This window comes from Hypanus sabinus, chromosome 7, assembly GCF_030144855.1.
Source record: "Hypanus sabinus isolate sHypSab1 chromosome 7, sHypSab1.hap1, whole genome shotgun sequence".
NCBI classification, from domain to species: Eukaryota; Metazoa; Chordata; class Chondrichthyes; order Myliobatiformes; family Dasyatidae; genus Hypanus; species Hypanus sabinus.
Genome location: NC_082712.1, coordinates 39,064,548 through 39,080,772, shown reverse-complemented (window position 1 = coordinate 39,080,772; position 16,225 = coordinate 39,064,548). Strand labels below are relative to the sequence as shown.

Sequence of the window (16,225 nt, the reverse complement as noted above, 5' to 3'; positions counted from 1 at the left end):
TTGTAGGTATAGGAAAGTAGGAGCAATTGAGGTGCTTATGGAGTACAAGAAATGCACGAGAACCCTTACAAAAGAAATCCAGAAGGTTAAAAAAAGGCATGAAGTTGCTGTAGCAGACAAGGTGAAGGAGAATCCTAAGGAATTCGACAGGTATGTTAAGAGCAAAAGGATTGCGAGGGACAAAATTGGTCCTCTTGAAGACCAGGATGATCATCCATGTGTCGAGCCAAAACAGATGGGGGAGATATTAAATGTGTTCTTTGCATCCATATTTACTCAGGAGATGGACAAAGATTCTACGGAAATAAGGCAAAGTGGCATCAATTTCATGGACTCAAATTGCAGATAAGGAGGTGTTTGCTGCCCTGAGGCAAATCATGGTGGATAAATCCCCAGGGCCTGACAAGGCGTTCCCTTGGACCCTACAGGAGGCGAGTGCTGAAATTGCTAATGCCCTAGCAGAGATATTCAAAGCATCCTTAAGACAGGAGAGGTTCCAGAGAATTGGATGATATCTAATGTTGTTCCGTTGTTTAAAAAAGGCTCTAAAAATAATCCACAAAATAATAGGCTGGTGAGCCTGACATTGGTTGGGGCAAAGTTATTGGAAGGTTTTCTAAGGGATAGACATGGACTGATTAAGGATTTTCAGCATGGCTTTGTGCATGGCAAGTCATGTCTAACCAATTTTATAGAGTTTTTCGAGAAAGTTATGAGAAAAAAAGGCAAGTCAGTGAATGTTGTTTACATGGACTTTAGTAAGGTATTTGACAACGTCCCTCTTGAGAGGTTCGTCAAGAAGGTTCAGTGGCTCGGCCTTCAGGCCAAGGTAGCAAATTGGATTAGACATTGATTTTGTGGGAGAAGCCAGAGAGTGGTAGAGGAAGATTGCCTCTCTGACTGATGGCCTGCGACGTGCTGCGCCACAGGAATCAGTCCTTTATTGTTTGTTATCTATATCACTGATCTGGATGATAACGTGGTGAACTGGATCAGCAAATTTGTGGATGACACCAAGATTGGGGGATGTCGTGGACAGTGAGGAAGGCTATCATGATTTTCAGAGGGATCTGCATCAGCTGGAAAAATGGTAGATGGAATTTAATGCAGACAAGTGTGAGGTTTTGCACTTTGGTAGGACCTGCCAGGGTAGGTCTTACACAGTGAGCAGCAGAAGTGTGGTAGAACGAAGGGGTCTAGGAATACAGGTACATAGTTCATTGAAAGTGGTGTCTCAAATAGATAGAGTCATAAAGAAGGCTTTTGGCACAATGGCCTTCATAAATCAATGTATTGAGTTCAGGAGATGGGATATTATATTGCAGTTGTATAAGAAGTTGGTGAGGTCTAACTTGAAGTATTGTGTGCAGTTTTGGTCACCTACCTACAGGACAGATGTAAACAAGGTTGAAAGAGTGTACAGAAAATTTACAAGGATGTTACAAGGATATAACTCTGGAGGCCTGAGTTTATAAGGAAAGATTAAATAGATTAGGACTGTCTTCTTTGAGAGGAGATTTGATAGAGGTGTACAAAATTATGAAGGGTATAGATAGGGTAAATGCAAGCAGGCTTTTTCCACTGAGGTTGGGTGGGACTACAACCAGAGGCCATGGGTTAAGGATGAAAGGTAAGAAGTTCAAGTGGAACATAAGGAGAAACTTCTTCATTCAGAGGGGCTTGAGAGTGTAGAATAAGCTGCCAGCACAAGTGACCCATGTGAATTCAATTTCAATGTTAAATGAAGTTGGGCTAGGTACCTGGAGGGTAGGACAATGGTCTGGGTGCAGGTCAATGCAAGTAAGCAGTTTAAATGGTTTCAACTTGAACTAGATGGGCCAAAGGGCCTGTTTCTGTGCTGTACTTCTCTATGACTCTGACTCGAAGGTCTCCTTGATATCTTTTCTGAACATTTCCCCCTTACATTAAACCAATCTTCTCTGGTTTTATCTACGACTGATATGGGAAAAGTTTCCAGTAGTCTGCACTATGTATATCCCTGATAATTACCCAATGAATATCCCTCGTAATTTTATGTACCTCAATCACATTCCTTCTTAAGCTCTTCCATTCCAAGGAGAGCTTCTCCATTCTCCTCTCAGAAGTGAAATGTTCCATCCCAGGAGATGTCTGGTAAATTTCCTCTGCACTGCCTCCAGCAATATTTTATTTTGTTTTATTTGGGGATACAGAGCAGAACAGACTTTTCAATCCCACCTGTTGCCCAGCAATCCACCTATTTAACTCCAGCTTAATCACAGGACAATTTTCAATGACCAATAAACCAATTGACAGGAAGATCTTTGGACTGTGAGAAGAAACTAGAGCACCCGGAGGAAATTCACAAAATCACAAGGAGAATGTACACATGCCTTACGTATGGCACTGGAATTGAACTCAGAACTCTGATGGCCCGAGCAGTAATAGTGTCGCACTAACTGCTGCACTCCCATGGCACCCCTCCCTTTTTTTTGTGAACTATCACATCATTCCTATACCTCGGTGACTAGAACTGCGTTCAGCATTCCAGCTGAGGCCTAAGCAAGATTTTATATAAAGTTGGAGTATTCTTACTTCCGTATTTGACACCCGGACTGATGAAAGCCCACATTTTGTTATCTTCCTCACCACACTATCTCATCAGTGCAGAATTCTGGCCTCCTAATCTAAAAGCGACATGAAATGAGTCCTGTGAGGCTTCACTGGACTCACTTCACAAAATCAGGAATAGGCAGTTGATTTCAGAGATAAAGAAAACATTCTTCCCTCGGTATGGTGAACCTTTGTAATTCTCTTATCCCTGAGGACCCTGATGAGTTAGCCATAGAGGGAATAAAACACTGAAAAGTCTCCTTCTCTGAAGGGTATCAGTGAACCAGATGGGATCATTTTCAGTTGGTCATTATTTTTGTTATCGTTCTAGATAGGTATTGTTTATTTAGTTTAAATTTCCTGCCTGGTTTGGTGGAGTTTGCATTCCAACTTCTGGATCAATAGTGAAGGGTTTATCTGCCATTCCAGGAGACTTATCATTATATTTGCAGACCTTGTGTGCTTTAGTGCATCCTGAGCACGGTCTGAACTGATGGAAACTACTTTGGAAAAATAAAGAGAACATGTCTTATGAGGACAGATTGAGCGTGCTAGGACTTTTCTCTTTGGAGTGAAGGAGGATGATAGGTGAATTGATAGAGGGGTACAAGATGATCAGTGGCAGAAATCACTAATACAGGGGGCATAATGTTAAAGCAAATGTAGGGAAGTATAGGGGAGGGATGCCAGAGGTAAGTTTTAACACAGAGAGTGGTGAGTGCGTGGAATACCCTGCCAGGGGTATTGGTTGAGGCAGATATATTAGGGGCATTTAGGTATATGGATGATAGAAAAATAGTCAAAAGATCAGCACAACCTCATTGGCATAAAGACCTGTACTGTTGTGTAATGTTCTATGTTCCATAACGAGGGCTTTAAATTTTTCATTCTAAGACATTTGAATGAAATGTACCTCCATTCCTAATCCAGTCAATGGGCATCAAGAGAAAAACATTCCAATGGCTGCAGACGTAGCTGCCTCTGTGGAGGATGCTGTGAATCATCGTCGCGGGCTGTGTCCTAAGGCCACACATCTTCAGCAGCTTCATCAGTGACCTTCCATCCATCATAAGGTCAGGAACAGGGATGCTCATTGATGATTGTACAGTGTTTAATTCCATTTGCAAACCTTCGGCAGACAAAAATGTCTACAGCTCTATTGCAGCAGGTGTTAGACATCATAGTGTGTCATGTATATTGATGTATAATGGTGCTTGGCAATAGCCATCACTCCTAAAGTAAGTCACACTACCTACATATAACATTCAATGGCACTACCAAAGTTCAAAAATTCAAAGTTTATATATACAATATATCGCCATATACAAAGCTGAGATTTGTTTCTTTGCAGGCATACCCAATAAATCCAAAATCCATAACAGAATCAATGGAATTCCACACCCAACATAATAGAAAAACAACCAATGTACAAATAACAACAAATAGTGCAAATACAAAGCAAACAAAAAGAAATAATAACAATGAATAAATAAGCAATAAATATCAAGAACATGAGTGAAGAGTCCTTGAAAGAGAGTCCATAGGTTGTGAGAATAGTCCCAGACCTTAACATCATATAGGTCACCACTAACTAGATACCCAATGGGATATGTTACAGAAGTCCTGTGTGAAGCTGGGTATCTAGAGGAAAATGACCCAACTCCAGACACCATAAATCTCTTCCAGTAGTACAGATACTGTCAGAATTCTCTCCATTTCCCTGGGTGAGTACATTTCCATCAATACTGAAGCTTGATGCCACCCAGGACAAAGCAGAATGGACTTTGGCAACTTATTCACCATCCCAGACATTCATTCCTTCCACAACCAATACACAGTGTGGATGTATCAACTACAGAATTCACAATATGTTGGAGATATTCCAATGATACCCAGATAACCACAACTGAATAAATGAAGGTTACTGATCTAAGCTTCTTTGGTATCATCTCTGCCACCAAGGATGACAAAACTTCCACGATCATCACGACCATTGGAGTACTATTGTCTGCAGGTTCACCTCAAGGCTGCACACAAACCTAACCTGGAAGGATATCACCAGTTTTTCATCACTGCTGGTTCAAAATCCTCAATAGCAGTACTGGTACCACCATCAACAGCAATTAGGTATAGGTAATAAACACTGGCCCAGCCAGTGAGCAGGTCCCAATAAGTAAATATATGAAGCACAGATACACATTAAATTTATGGGGTGAATTTTGCAATTACTAATTTTATATTTTTTACATCTAGTATTAATACGGATTATTCCCAAACTGAAAATAGTACTTCTAGAAGCAGGGCATAGAATGATATTGTGCTCATTCTCAAAAATGCCTTGCTCGTGATGGCTCTATTCCAGTTCTCAAATAAAGTCCCTTGGGACAACCCCCAGTGAGATAATTTATTATTACTGAACAAGATGTTTGGTGCAGTGAACCAAAAGACACTTGAAGCAAAATTAGAACAATTCCAAATTGGCAACAGAAGAGAGATTTCGATATATCTCCCTGTGATACCACAAATTCAGGTTTGGAGGAAATACATTGAGGCCCTTCATTGGTTGAAGTCAACCATGGATGTTGCTTCCCAGCTGTTTACATGATACACGAGTCAAGGCAGGATGATATGGAGAGAAAGCTGTGGCCCATGCAGCAGGTCCTCCTCCACCCCGCACATCTGATGAATCTGAAGGAACGGCAAAGACCGACACAGTTTGGCACCAGCAGTGTCGCAGGAGTTGCTAGTCAGAGTTGAACTCAACACAGGACTGCTTTAGGGACTCCAGATCTGGATTTTTCCTTGGGGTTTACTCCCAAAGCCTTCCCAGTGAGTGGGTTAAGCTGCAAGGCAGCGGAGGTTTGAGATTAGTTCTCCTTCTTCTTGATGAGCTGCCAACGACAGATGATGAGCCACAATTTCCCTAGACACCGGTAACCCCTCTTTGGATAATACCTGGCTGTAACAGCCTTAATGAATATAAACTTGAATGAAAATAAACCACACATACTAGCAAACCAATACTCAGGCCCACTTACCATCCAAGAGAATGTTGGACAATTTACACTTCTTAGAGATGAGAGCAATGCAAATATATCGGATAAACTTAATGTCAGCCATCGGCAAGGTTTGTGCAATGGGCTAAAGCTATGGGAAAGACAAATGCCTCCAAGCTAATATTGCATTAAAGAATGCAGCTGGCATGATGGTGCAGCAGTTAGCATTGTTGCCTCACATCACCGGAGACCTGGGTTTGAACTTGACTTTGCGTGATGTCTGTATGGAGTTTGCATGGTTTCCCTGTGCCTGTATTTGGGCAGCACAGCAGAGCAGCAGTCAGTGTGAAGTTTCACAGCACCCAGCTGTGAGATCAATTCCCACCACTGTCTGTACGTTCTCCCAGTGACCATACGTGTTCCCTTCAGATGCTTCGGTTTCCTCCCACATTCCAGAGACATCGAGCTCATGCTAGGGTTGGTGAGTTATGGGAATGAAATGTTGATACTGGATGTGGGGTGATATTTGCCCAGTATAATCCTCACTGATTTGATCTGAGGTAAACCTTCAATGTTTCGATATACATGTGACAAATAGAGCTAATCTTTAATCTCTCTTTTATTTCTAGGAAGCAAAAGAGACATTTAAGATTTCCTCTCACATTGCAATAAAAGTATTAGTAAGTGCACTGTCCTCTGTAAATTTCCTCTGAGTCATAGAGTTATACAGCACTGAAGCTGGGCCCTTGGACCAGTCAGTCCATTCCAGCCAAGTTAGCCCAAAACCTTTAGCATCTTTCCAATCCATGTACCTGTTCAACTTTCTTTTAAATGTTGTTCTTGTACTTGTCTCAGCAACTTCCTCCAGCAGCTTATTCCACATAGATACCATCCTCCGTGAAAAAAGTTGCTCCTCGAGTTCCTATTAAATTTTTCCCCTTTCTCTCTAAACCTATGCCCTCTCGTTCTTGAATCCTATTTCCACTTGGCATAATTTACCTATTATTATTTAATTATTTATAGTTTTATATTGCTATATTTCTACACTATTCTTGGTTGGTGCGACTGTAACAAAACCCAATTTCCCTCGGGATCAATAAAGTATGTCTGTCTGTCTGTCTGATTCCCCAACTCGGGAAAAAAAGCCTCTAGGACCATTATGATTTTCTCCACCTCCATAGGATCAGATCTCGGTCTCCTACAGTCTAAGGAATAAAATCCCTTATATCCTCTTTGACAAATGGTGTCACTTGACTATATACTTCAGTTCAAGTTCTATAGGCACTTGTATTCTTATCTTACTCTCTGCATTGTTAGTGGTTAAAACTTTCAACACAAAACGGGAGAGAACATTGCTTGATTTTCTGTTTAGCTTTGAAGCTTGATCAAAATTTCCAATGCAAAATGTGATACTTCTTCAACTCCAAAAGTTTCCATCAATATTATAAACAGAGAACTTTTGAGGAGTCAATCCTAGCCAATCTCTCTGGCGTTCCACAATCTTTAGTTCCAAGCATTTTATTAAAACAGGGTCTACTTTAGAATCAAATTTGTTAGCAAACCAATGGCCACTCTGAAGGAGCCACCTGAGCTCAGCAGAACCATAGATGCAGGTGCTGCGGCGGTGAGTTCCAGTGCAAGGTGGGTATAACATCTCCTCGAGGTAGCTCCACTTCACCAGCCGCGTCTTACTTTGTATATCAGTCACTTCAGCTCCGGACCTGGGGAGCTCACCTGGTACTCCCGGCACTCGTACCATACTCGCCCAGAAGTGCTCATCCGGTGAGTATGTATCTGCAGACCATGCAAGGAAATCCTTGGCTACTATGCTGTTATTAATGTATTTGACAAAGTCATAACTTAAGACAAAGTAGGCACTGCCAGTGAACATTTCAATGCCATGGGGGGCAGGATCCTTCTTGATGTCTGTTTGAATTAGATTGCCTCCAAACTCATCTAAGGTATTTTGAAACTCATAGTGAAATGTAAATCGCTCTTGCTTAGTGGCAGTGGGTTTCATCGACTCCAACATGTTCGCCCCATTCAGCTTCTTCAGTTCAGATACTAGTTCTAAGTTGGATCGCAATGGCAAATCTTGGCCACACAAATTGATAACATACTTCCACCGGACAGAGGAGTTGAGAAGATCCGATAAGCAATTGAGATCTGCTTGGAGCCTGGAGATATGAGTGTAGTACACCAACTCTATCTTGGTTGCAATGAAGACGTTTGGTAAACACCTGGCTAAATTATCCATGGCAATTTTGAAAGATTTTGAGGATTTCTGGTCATAATGAATGCAATATATATTTTGGGGCACATAAATCATTTTCAGCAACCTTTCCACCATAATGGCATCTTTATGAACAACCAGAGAAAATGCCAAGGGATACTCCTGCTCCTCCTCTGAGGTCAAATTATAATGGTATCTTCTATGGTGAAGGTATTGGATACAATTTGATGTCATCAACTCCACATCTTCATCTTCCAAATCAACAATGCTACCCTTGCGTATTTCCAATGTTTTTCCCACCTCTACTGGGTTGTAATTGTAGATTTCCGTGCAATTTATCTCAATCTTTGACTGCAAGCACTTGGCATTCTTTCTATTCCACACAAGTGAAGAGGTACTCAAGAGAGGTTCTACTAGCCAAGTTTTCTGCAAGTCTCTGCCTACATAATTGTAACAGAATATTAAGAGGCCCAGCAGAGCAACAGCTAAAAGCAGCCAAAGCATCTTCTTCAGATGAATTTTTCTAGTGGAAAACTTGAAACTCATTCTGCAAAACATAGAAAGCCCAATGTCAGCACAAACAAATGTGGATGTCATTTAGAACATAATAAAATCACAGGGAGTAGGCCATGTGGTCCCACAAGCCCACTCCATCATTTAATGGGATCATGACAAATCTGGTCTTGGCTTTATTTTACCTTTCCAGTCATTTCCCCATAATCCTTGACTCCTTCGTAACAAAAAAAAAGAGTCTCAGCTTTGAATATACTCAATGATTCAGCTTCTGTTGCTCTTTATATTACAGAATTCCAAAAATTCACAACTTTTGGAGAGAAGAAATTCCTCTTCACCTCCATTTTAAATGGGCTACCCTTAACATTTAAACATAGTTCTGCATTGTCTCACTCAGAAAGTGATCTTACATAAAACTATTCATAAAATATTTTCTTACAAGGTTGAAAGCAAACATGAAATTATATAGTCATAGAAAAGTGCACCAATGAACACAAGGCAGGTAAAATCTGTGGTTCTCCCTCAAGCTGGCCTCACTATTATTTTACATTTGCAATTTGGGAACAACAGGGATGGCCAGGGTTTATTGTACCTTCCTAACTGCCCTGGCAAAGTACTTGTTCAGTCACAAATTGTTGAGCTGGTGACTGAGGCATTACAATTCATTAGTTTGATCCAACCCAGACTCACGTTATTTAGGTTGAATAGTAGCACAGGTTTCAGCAGGGATAAGAGACAAAAGAATGTAAGTATAAATCTGGAACCAAGCTATCCCACAATGTAGTGATGCAATGATACTTAATTAATATTCCTGCTTACTCTTTCACGTTGTCCTCTTGGGTTTCTGGTTAATTGTAAACTCACAAAGTTGATTGTGGATATTCACTGATAATTACATCTAGTTTGTTTGTTTGGAATGTGAGTGTCACAGTCAAAACCAGCATTTACTGTTCATCCTTGATTGCCTTTCAGAAGGAGTCCATGAGATGTTTTCTTGAATTGTGATAGAGTTTTAAGAGGCGCTTCTAATGAAGGCTGTCCTATAGTACTGTAAGAACCAGGAACAATGAAGGGCCTGTGAACTATTTGCAGATGAGAGTGACTTATGACTTGGAGAGGGACCATCTGGGGGTGCTCTTGCCAAGAACCTGCTGCCCTTATCATTCTTAGGGGTAAACATTATGGAGGCATGGGCACTGTAGTCAAAGCAGCCAAGCTGAGTAACTGCACTTCGTAAACACAGCAGTTGCTGGACACTAAAGGTGGAGAGAATGAATGTCTAAGGTGGTAGATTGGGTCCCAAATAATTTTCCAATAAACAATCTGTTGGTGGAGCTCAGCAGGTTGAGCAGCATCTTTAGGAATAAAGGAATTGTTGACATTTTGGGTCAAAGCCCAGCATCAGGATTATGTTGCCCTGGCTGGGGTCAAGCTTCTTGAGTGCCTGACAGGTGCCTTGCAGATGGTAGAGAGACTTCATGAGTACCAGGCTCTGACCTATTCACGATGCCCTGGTATTTATATGGCTGGTCTGAGTCAGCTTCTGGTCAATGGTAATCCCAAGGTTATTGATAGTGGTAGACTTTGCAATGGTAATGAGGTTGAATGTCAAGGGTAGGTGATTAGATACTTCTGATTCAAGATGGTTGCTGCCCAGGCACTTTTGTAAGGTGAATGTTACTTTCCAATAATCAAACAAAGCCTAAATGTTGTCTAGGTCTTGCTATACGCAGGCAAGAAATGCTTCATCTCTTGCAAAGTTGAGAATTGAATTGAAGTGCATATCATTGGTGATTGTCCCCATGCCTGAACTTATGGCGTGATTTCCATGAGGAATAATTCCAACCATTAGTGTTTTCCCCTCAACACCCAATAACTTCCTTTTTGCATGCCCTTTTTGGTATCACATTCAATCAATTTTGGCAGTTGCACTCAGCTCACCTCTAGAATTTCTAGTTTAAGATGGTGTTGGTAAACCTCAGTGACTATTTATCAGCGGCAAACAAAACAAAGGAAACAACTAAATACTTTATTAACAACACCATTCAAACTCAAATTCAAATTCAATTCAAACCTTTTCTGGCAAATGATCACTGCAAACAATAGCCTATAACTTCCCTTTTGAAGTTGAGCTTTTGAACTCCCTGTTCAACCTGATATTTTTGCGGTTTGAGCTAAAGTCTCAAAGGTGCAGGACGGATGTGGCGCGACATACAGAGGCTGAGTCATGGTGGCAGGGGGCCCAGGCCAGAGAGTGGGGAATGAGCCAATGTTTGCCCATTGCTGGAGTGGGCCAGGAGGCACTTTTATGTGGGAGAACCAAGGCAAGGCAAGCAGAGGAGAGGCAGAGGCTGAGAGTGAGGAGAGATCGAGGTTTCATCAATTTAAGCACCAGGCCAAATTGGAAAGGTCAGGGGCAGACCAAATTGAGATGGCGGGGCATCGGCCCTAGGAGTATGGAAGTGGCAGGGCCCAGGTCTAACCCGAGGAGCGACCCAAGGTTTGGACAATTTAAGTGTAAAGGTCAGGGTGTTGGGACTGCGGACAAGGGATGGGCTGGTTATACTCGCTGCTCCATAACGTTCACTTGGCTCTGCACTGAACTGAGGCTGGGGCCTGCTCTGGCTGCAGAGATGCCCGACTTCGAGTCTGTGGACTCACTTTTGTAACACTTCAGTTCTGAATGTTCTTTGCTTACTTTTATTGTTTGCACGATTTGCTTTCTTTCTCTCTGCACATTAGTTGTTATTTTAAAAATGGGTTCTATTGAGTTTCTTTGTTTCACAAAGAAAATAAAATCTGCAGATGCTGGAAACCCAAGCAACACACACAAAATGCTGGTGGAACTCAGAAGGCCAGGCAGCATCTAGCAAAAGAGTACAGTCAACGTTTCAGGCTGAAACCTTTCGGCAGTTTCTTTGTTTTGCGGCTGCCTATAAGGAGACAAATCCCAAGCTTGTATAAAGTAGACACACTTCAATAATAAATGTACTTTGAACTTTGAATGTGCTGAAGTCTGGAATTGAATTGTCCTGCAAAACCCAGACTAGGCCTCTAAAAGCAGATTATGTCTTACTGATAGGATTGCCCATGACAGCTTCCTTTAATTTGCTAATGGTATAGTGTAGATTGATTAGATGGCAATTGTTATTAGTTGGTGTTTGTCCCAGGATTCCCTGGTTGACCTTCTGCATTATTAGGTGATGTTAATGTAACTACACTGGTATAGCTTGATTAGACACAAGTTTAATTCAAGTATAAAGGTCCTTTTTCTTCAGCCCTTTACCTCTTCCACCTATCACCTCCTAGCCTCTTGCTTTATCCCCTCTTCCCCAACCAAGTCCTTCACCCTCAACTGGTTTCATCTATCTATCAGCTTCTGCTCCTTCTTCTCCCCCACTTTCTTATTCTGGCTTTTTCCCCTTCCCCTGATGAAGCCCAAAACATCAGCTGTTTATCGTCCTCCATAGATGCTGCCCGACCTGCTGAGTTTCTCCAACATTTTGTGTGTGTTGTTTTAAATGTCTTCCCTGTCACCCTGAATTCATTTCAGAGGCTCCAACCTGGGTCCCGCATGCAAATTCCATTACAAAGAAAACATGAGGAAGTACAGTATGTGAAGATTCAGCATGTCATCTAAAAGTTTGACAAACTTCTATGCATGTGTGGTGGAGAGTATATTGACTAGTTACATCATGACCTGGTATGGAAATGCCAATGCTCTTGTATAAAAAAGCCTAGAAAAACTAGTGGGTATGGCCCAGCCCATCACGGGTAAAGCCCTCCCCACCATTGAACGCATCTACACGGAGCACTGTTGTAGGAAAGCAGATTCCATCATTCAGGTCTCTCACCATCCAGGCCATGCACTCTTCTCAATGCTGCCATCAGGGAAATGGTATAAGACCTTCAGTACCCACACCACCAGGTTCAAGAATAATTATTACTCCACAACCATTAGGCTCTTGAACCAGAAGGGATAACTCCACTCAACTTCACTCCCCCTTAAACAAACTGTGCCCACAACCTCTGGACTCACTTTCAAGGACACTTCATCTCATGCTCTTGGTATTTATTGCTTATTTATTTATTATTTTTTCTCTCTTTTTATTTATTTGGACAGTTTGTTGTCTTTTGCACATTGGTTGTCTGTCCTGTTGGATGTGGTTTTTCATTGATTCTATTGTGTTTCTTGTAATTACTGTGATTGCCTGCAAGCAAATGAATTTGCATATGGGTGATTATATGTACTTTGATCAGACATTTACTTTGAACTTTGAATATGTGCCCTCCAGCTCCATACGCCCCTGTCCCAGGAACAATAATTTATTTGCCCTCAAGTTCCTCAAATGTTCATAAAACTCTATGAAGTCACCCCTCAGCCTCCTATGAACCAATGAGAATAAATCCAGCCTATCCAACTCAGCCCTCCAGTGGAGGTAAGGTCATGGTAAATATCTTCGGCCTCCGCCACATCCTGTCTGTAGAGTAATGACCAGAACCACCATACAAACTACTCTAAATGCAGTATTTTGTACAGTTTTAGCCTGATGTCTCAATACATACTCATTGTCTCTGCCCATATGAGTAAGCATACCAAAATGCTTCCTTCTATATACCTCCCAGGGAACTCTGGACCTTGGGCTTGCAGCCCAGGATCAACACTCATAAAGTCCCTATACTATTAGTTTTGCTATAATAAGTGTATGGAATGCTGGAAAAATGTTGAATTTCCACTTGGGGATGAATAAAGTATCTATCTATCTATCTATTTGGACTCCGTTCATTGACCTTTGATACTTGTTTGGCAAATGGAAATTGCAAATGTACCGAACAAAACCTGTTTTGATTTCTGAGGCACCCCCCTCCCCAGACTCTTGAGCACAGCCACCTACATCCTTCTCTGCTACTCTGACTCGATCTGAGATGATTCAGCTGTCGGGACATATCATGGTATTGGGAAATCGGTTTATCTGTCGAGTATGAAGTAAGAAAACACGAGATTACGAAGTGGCTTCAGCAAGATAAATATTATCATTAATGGCCAAACTGTCTTTGCGTTCAAAGGCCAACTCGCGCTTTAACCCGCCTTTGAGAGACTTTATGCATTTCCATGCAGTTAAAATGAGACTTTAAACTTAGAGTTTTCCAGTGTGTGCGCTGGGCTGAAGCGAGGATTGCAGATACAGTGTGACTGATTTCTAATAAAGCGCAAGTAGAAAGATTTCTTGGACCCGCTCGACTCGACTCAACAGTATTTTTCCATAAGTGGTGTAACCTGTATAATGTACCCAGTTATTTCTCACTGCCTGTCATAGATACACACACACACACACACACACACACACACACACACACACACACACACACACACACACACACAGATACAGATACACGCAACAGGCTCGAATTGGATAGCACACACAGGACTCAACTGAATGGAATTTAAAAATAACAAACCGCAAGTACTGTACTGGAAATCTGAAAACAAGAACAGCGGAAACTGCTGACAATCTGCGGATCAGGAAGCATCTATAAGAGGAAAACAGCTACATATTCAATTCCAGAACTTTTTGCCAAAGTTCTGAGGAGGTCCGGTGCTGATACACTATTCTTGTCACAAATGTTACCAACCCCAAAGAGTGCTTCTGACACAAGAAGAGAAAATCTGCGGATGCTGGAGTGCTTCTAACATGCTGTTTTTTAAACTATTAAGGTTAAGGTAGCTCCATCTGAGGGCGCTTTAGCCGAACACCACATGGTTCCCATCTGTACAAGTGTTCGCTGACACTTGGGCAAAAAACAAGATCCAAGGTCGGGGAGTTTAGCCGCTATGGGTAATTATTTGATTCTTCACTTTTAGGAAGTGGTTTCAGCCAAAACTGTTACACAGACTACCCTCGTCAGTTCACTGCGCGCTCCCCACGCACTCCGCACCCCTACATTACCGAACAGGGCTGCCGCCGGAATAACTTACAGACAAAGCGACGAGGGACGGACGCTCTGAGAGAGTAAAAGAAGGAAATGAGTTACGCGGTGCAGTCCACGCTCCGAGCTGCCGACTTGCGGAGCACCGAGGCCGGGCGAAACTTCTCTGGTTGGTTGTCAGAGCACACTCACCAGGCACTGCCGTGTGTGGCTTGATCACGTCACGCCGTTACAGAAGTGTGACCAGATTCGAACACTCTGAGCTGGGCGTGTTGGAAACGTGTTTGCTGTTTAACCTAGAGGTTAAACCCGAGTTAACCCGTCAGACACTCGCTTGCCGGTCGTCATATACATTAACAGCCTGGAGATGAACTGATATTACTAGCAATGATAAGGTTGCGTTGTTGCTTGTGAGGAGGAAATAAATGGATAGATTCTTGTGTTTAAGATATTGACAAGTTGGTTAGGTGGGCAGAGAAATGGAACTCAGTGTTGACAATGAGAGCTGCTAAATATTGGGAAAACTAATAAGGCGGTGATATACACAGAATAGGAACATTGGACCTTGGTGTAAGGTCCAAATAAACCAGAAGACCGCAGCAATGGGAGAGAAGCTGGTTAAAATTATCTGTCTTCATTAGCCGGGGCTTGGAGCTTTAGAGCAGGAAGGTTATGATACACCAATTGCGATTATAACGAAGTGGATGCAGAAGAGAAGTTGGGAAGGTGTGATTGATATAGGATATGGAGAAGTGTAAAGTAGAAAGGATAAGCCTATCAAAAGTAGTGGTTACAACCCAGTCCACCATGGGTAAAACCCTCCCCATCATTGAGAACATCTACAAGGAGCGCTGTGGCAGGAAAGCGGCATCCATCATCAGGGACATCCACCATCTAGGCCACGCCATCTTCTTGCAGATGTCATCAGGGAGGAGGTACTGCAATCTTAGGTCCCACACCACCGGGTTCAGGAACAGCTATTAATCCTCAACCATCAGGCTCCTGAACCAGAGGGGATAACTTCACTCACCCCATCACTGAACTGTTTCCACAACCTTAAAAGTCACTTTCAGGACTTTTCATCTCATGTTCTCAGTATTTATTGCTTGTTAATTTATTATTATTAACTTAATTTTTTTGTATTTGCCCTGTGTTATACCATGAAGGCCATCTTCATGATGGTAGATGTCAGAGCCACTGGGTGGTTGTCATTAAAGTACATTACTTTGTTTTTCTTTGGTATCAGGATGATAGTGATCCTCTTAAAGCAGGTGGGAATCTCAGATTCAAGTGTGGAAAGATTAAAAGCATCTGCAAATACCCCACCAGCTAATCTGCACAGGATCTAAGGACACCATCTAGGCCAGTTGCTTTCTGTTCAGTATTGGTATTGCTTTCTTAACATCACATGCAGTAAGATGCAGTGAAAAACTTGATTTGTATACTGTTTTGACAGGTCAAATTATTACACGGTGCATTGAGGTAGAACAAGATAAATAATAACATTGCAGAAAAAAGAGAAAAGGCCACAGAGAAAGTGCAGGCCAGGTAAACAATAAGGTGCAAAACCATAGCAAAGTAAATGCTGAGGGCAAGAGTCCACCTTATTGTACGGGAGGTCCACTCAAAAGTCTGATAACAATGGGATAGAAACTGTCTTTGGGCCTGGTGGTATCTTCTCTTAAGGCTTTTGTATCTTCTGCCTGATGGGAGGTGGGAGAAGAGTGCGTGTCCAGGCTGGGTGGAGTCTTTGATTATGCTGGCCACTTCACTGAGGCAGTGGGAAGTATAGCTAGAGTCCATGATTTTCCTGATGTGCTGAGCTGAGTCCACAACTGTCTGCAGCTTTTTGCAGTCATGTGCAGAGCAGTTGCTATCCCAAGCCTTTATGCATCCAGATTGCTTGCTTTCCATGATGCAACAATAAAAATTGGGGATATGCCAAATTTCTTTAGCCTTCTCA

General features: G+C 42.1%; 1 protein-coding gene across 2 annotated transcripts; it reads right to left on the bottom strand.

Annotated features, from left to right (window-relative positions):
* Positions 1 to 3,871: 3,871 nt before the first annotated feature.
* On the bottom strand, positions 3,872 to 14,607 carry LOC132396719 (beta-1,3-galactosyl-O-glycosyl-glycoprotein beta-1,6-N-acetylglucosaminyltransferase 4-like). 2 transcript variants are annotated; one of them, XM_059974541.1, is made up of 2 exons: positions 14,312 to 14,607; positions 3,872 to 8,368 (listed from the first exon to the last, which is right to left on the bottom strand). In XM_059974541.1, exon 2 carries the CDS (start codon positions 8,365 to 8,367, stop codon positions 7,006 to 7,008), a length of 1,362 nt encoding a protein of 453 aa, XP_059830524.1. In that variant the 5' UTR covers position 8,368; positions 14,312 to 14,607; the 3' UTR covers positions 3,872 to 7,005. The 2 variants fall into 2 exon arrangements, with proteins under 2 accessions (XP_059830524.1, XP_059830523.1); XM_059974540.1 differs by lacking the exon at positions 14,312 to 14,607 and having other exon boundaries at positions 3,872 to 8,379.
* Positions 14,608 to 16,225: the final 1,618 nt, after the last annotated feature.

Coding starts and splice junctions, on each gene's coding strand:
- LOC132396719 (XM_059974540.1), bottom strand. CDS start 8,379: ATGTTTTGCAGAATGAGTTTCAAGTTTTCCACTAGAAAAATTCATCTG.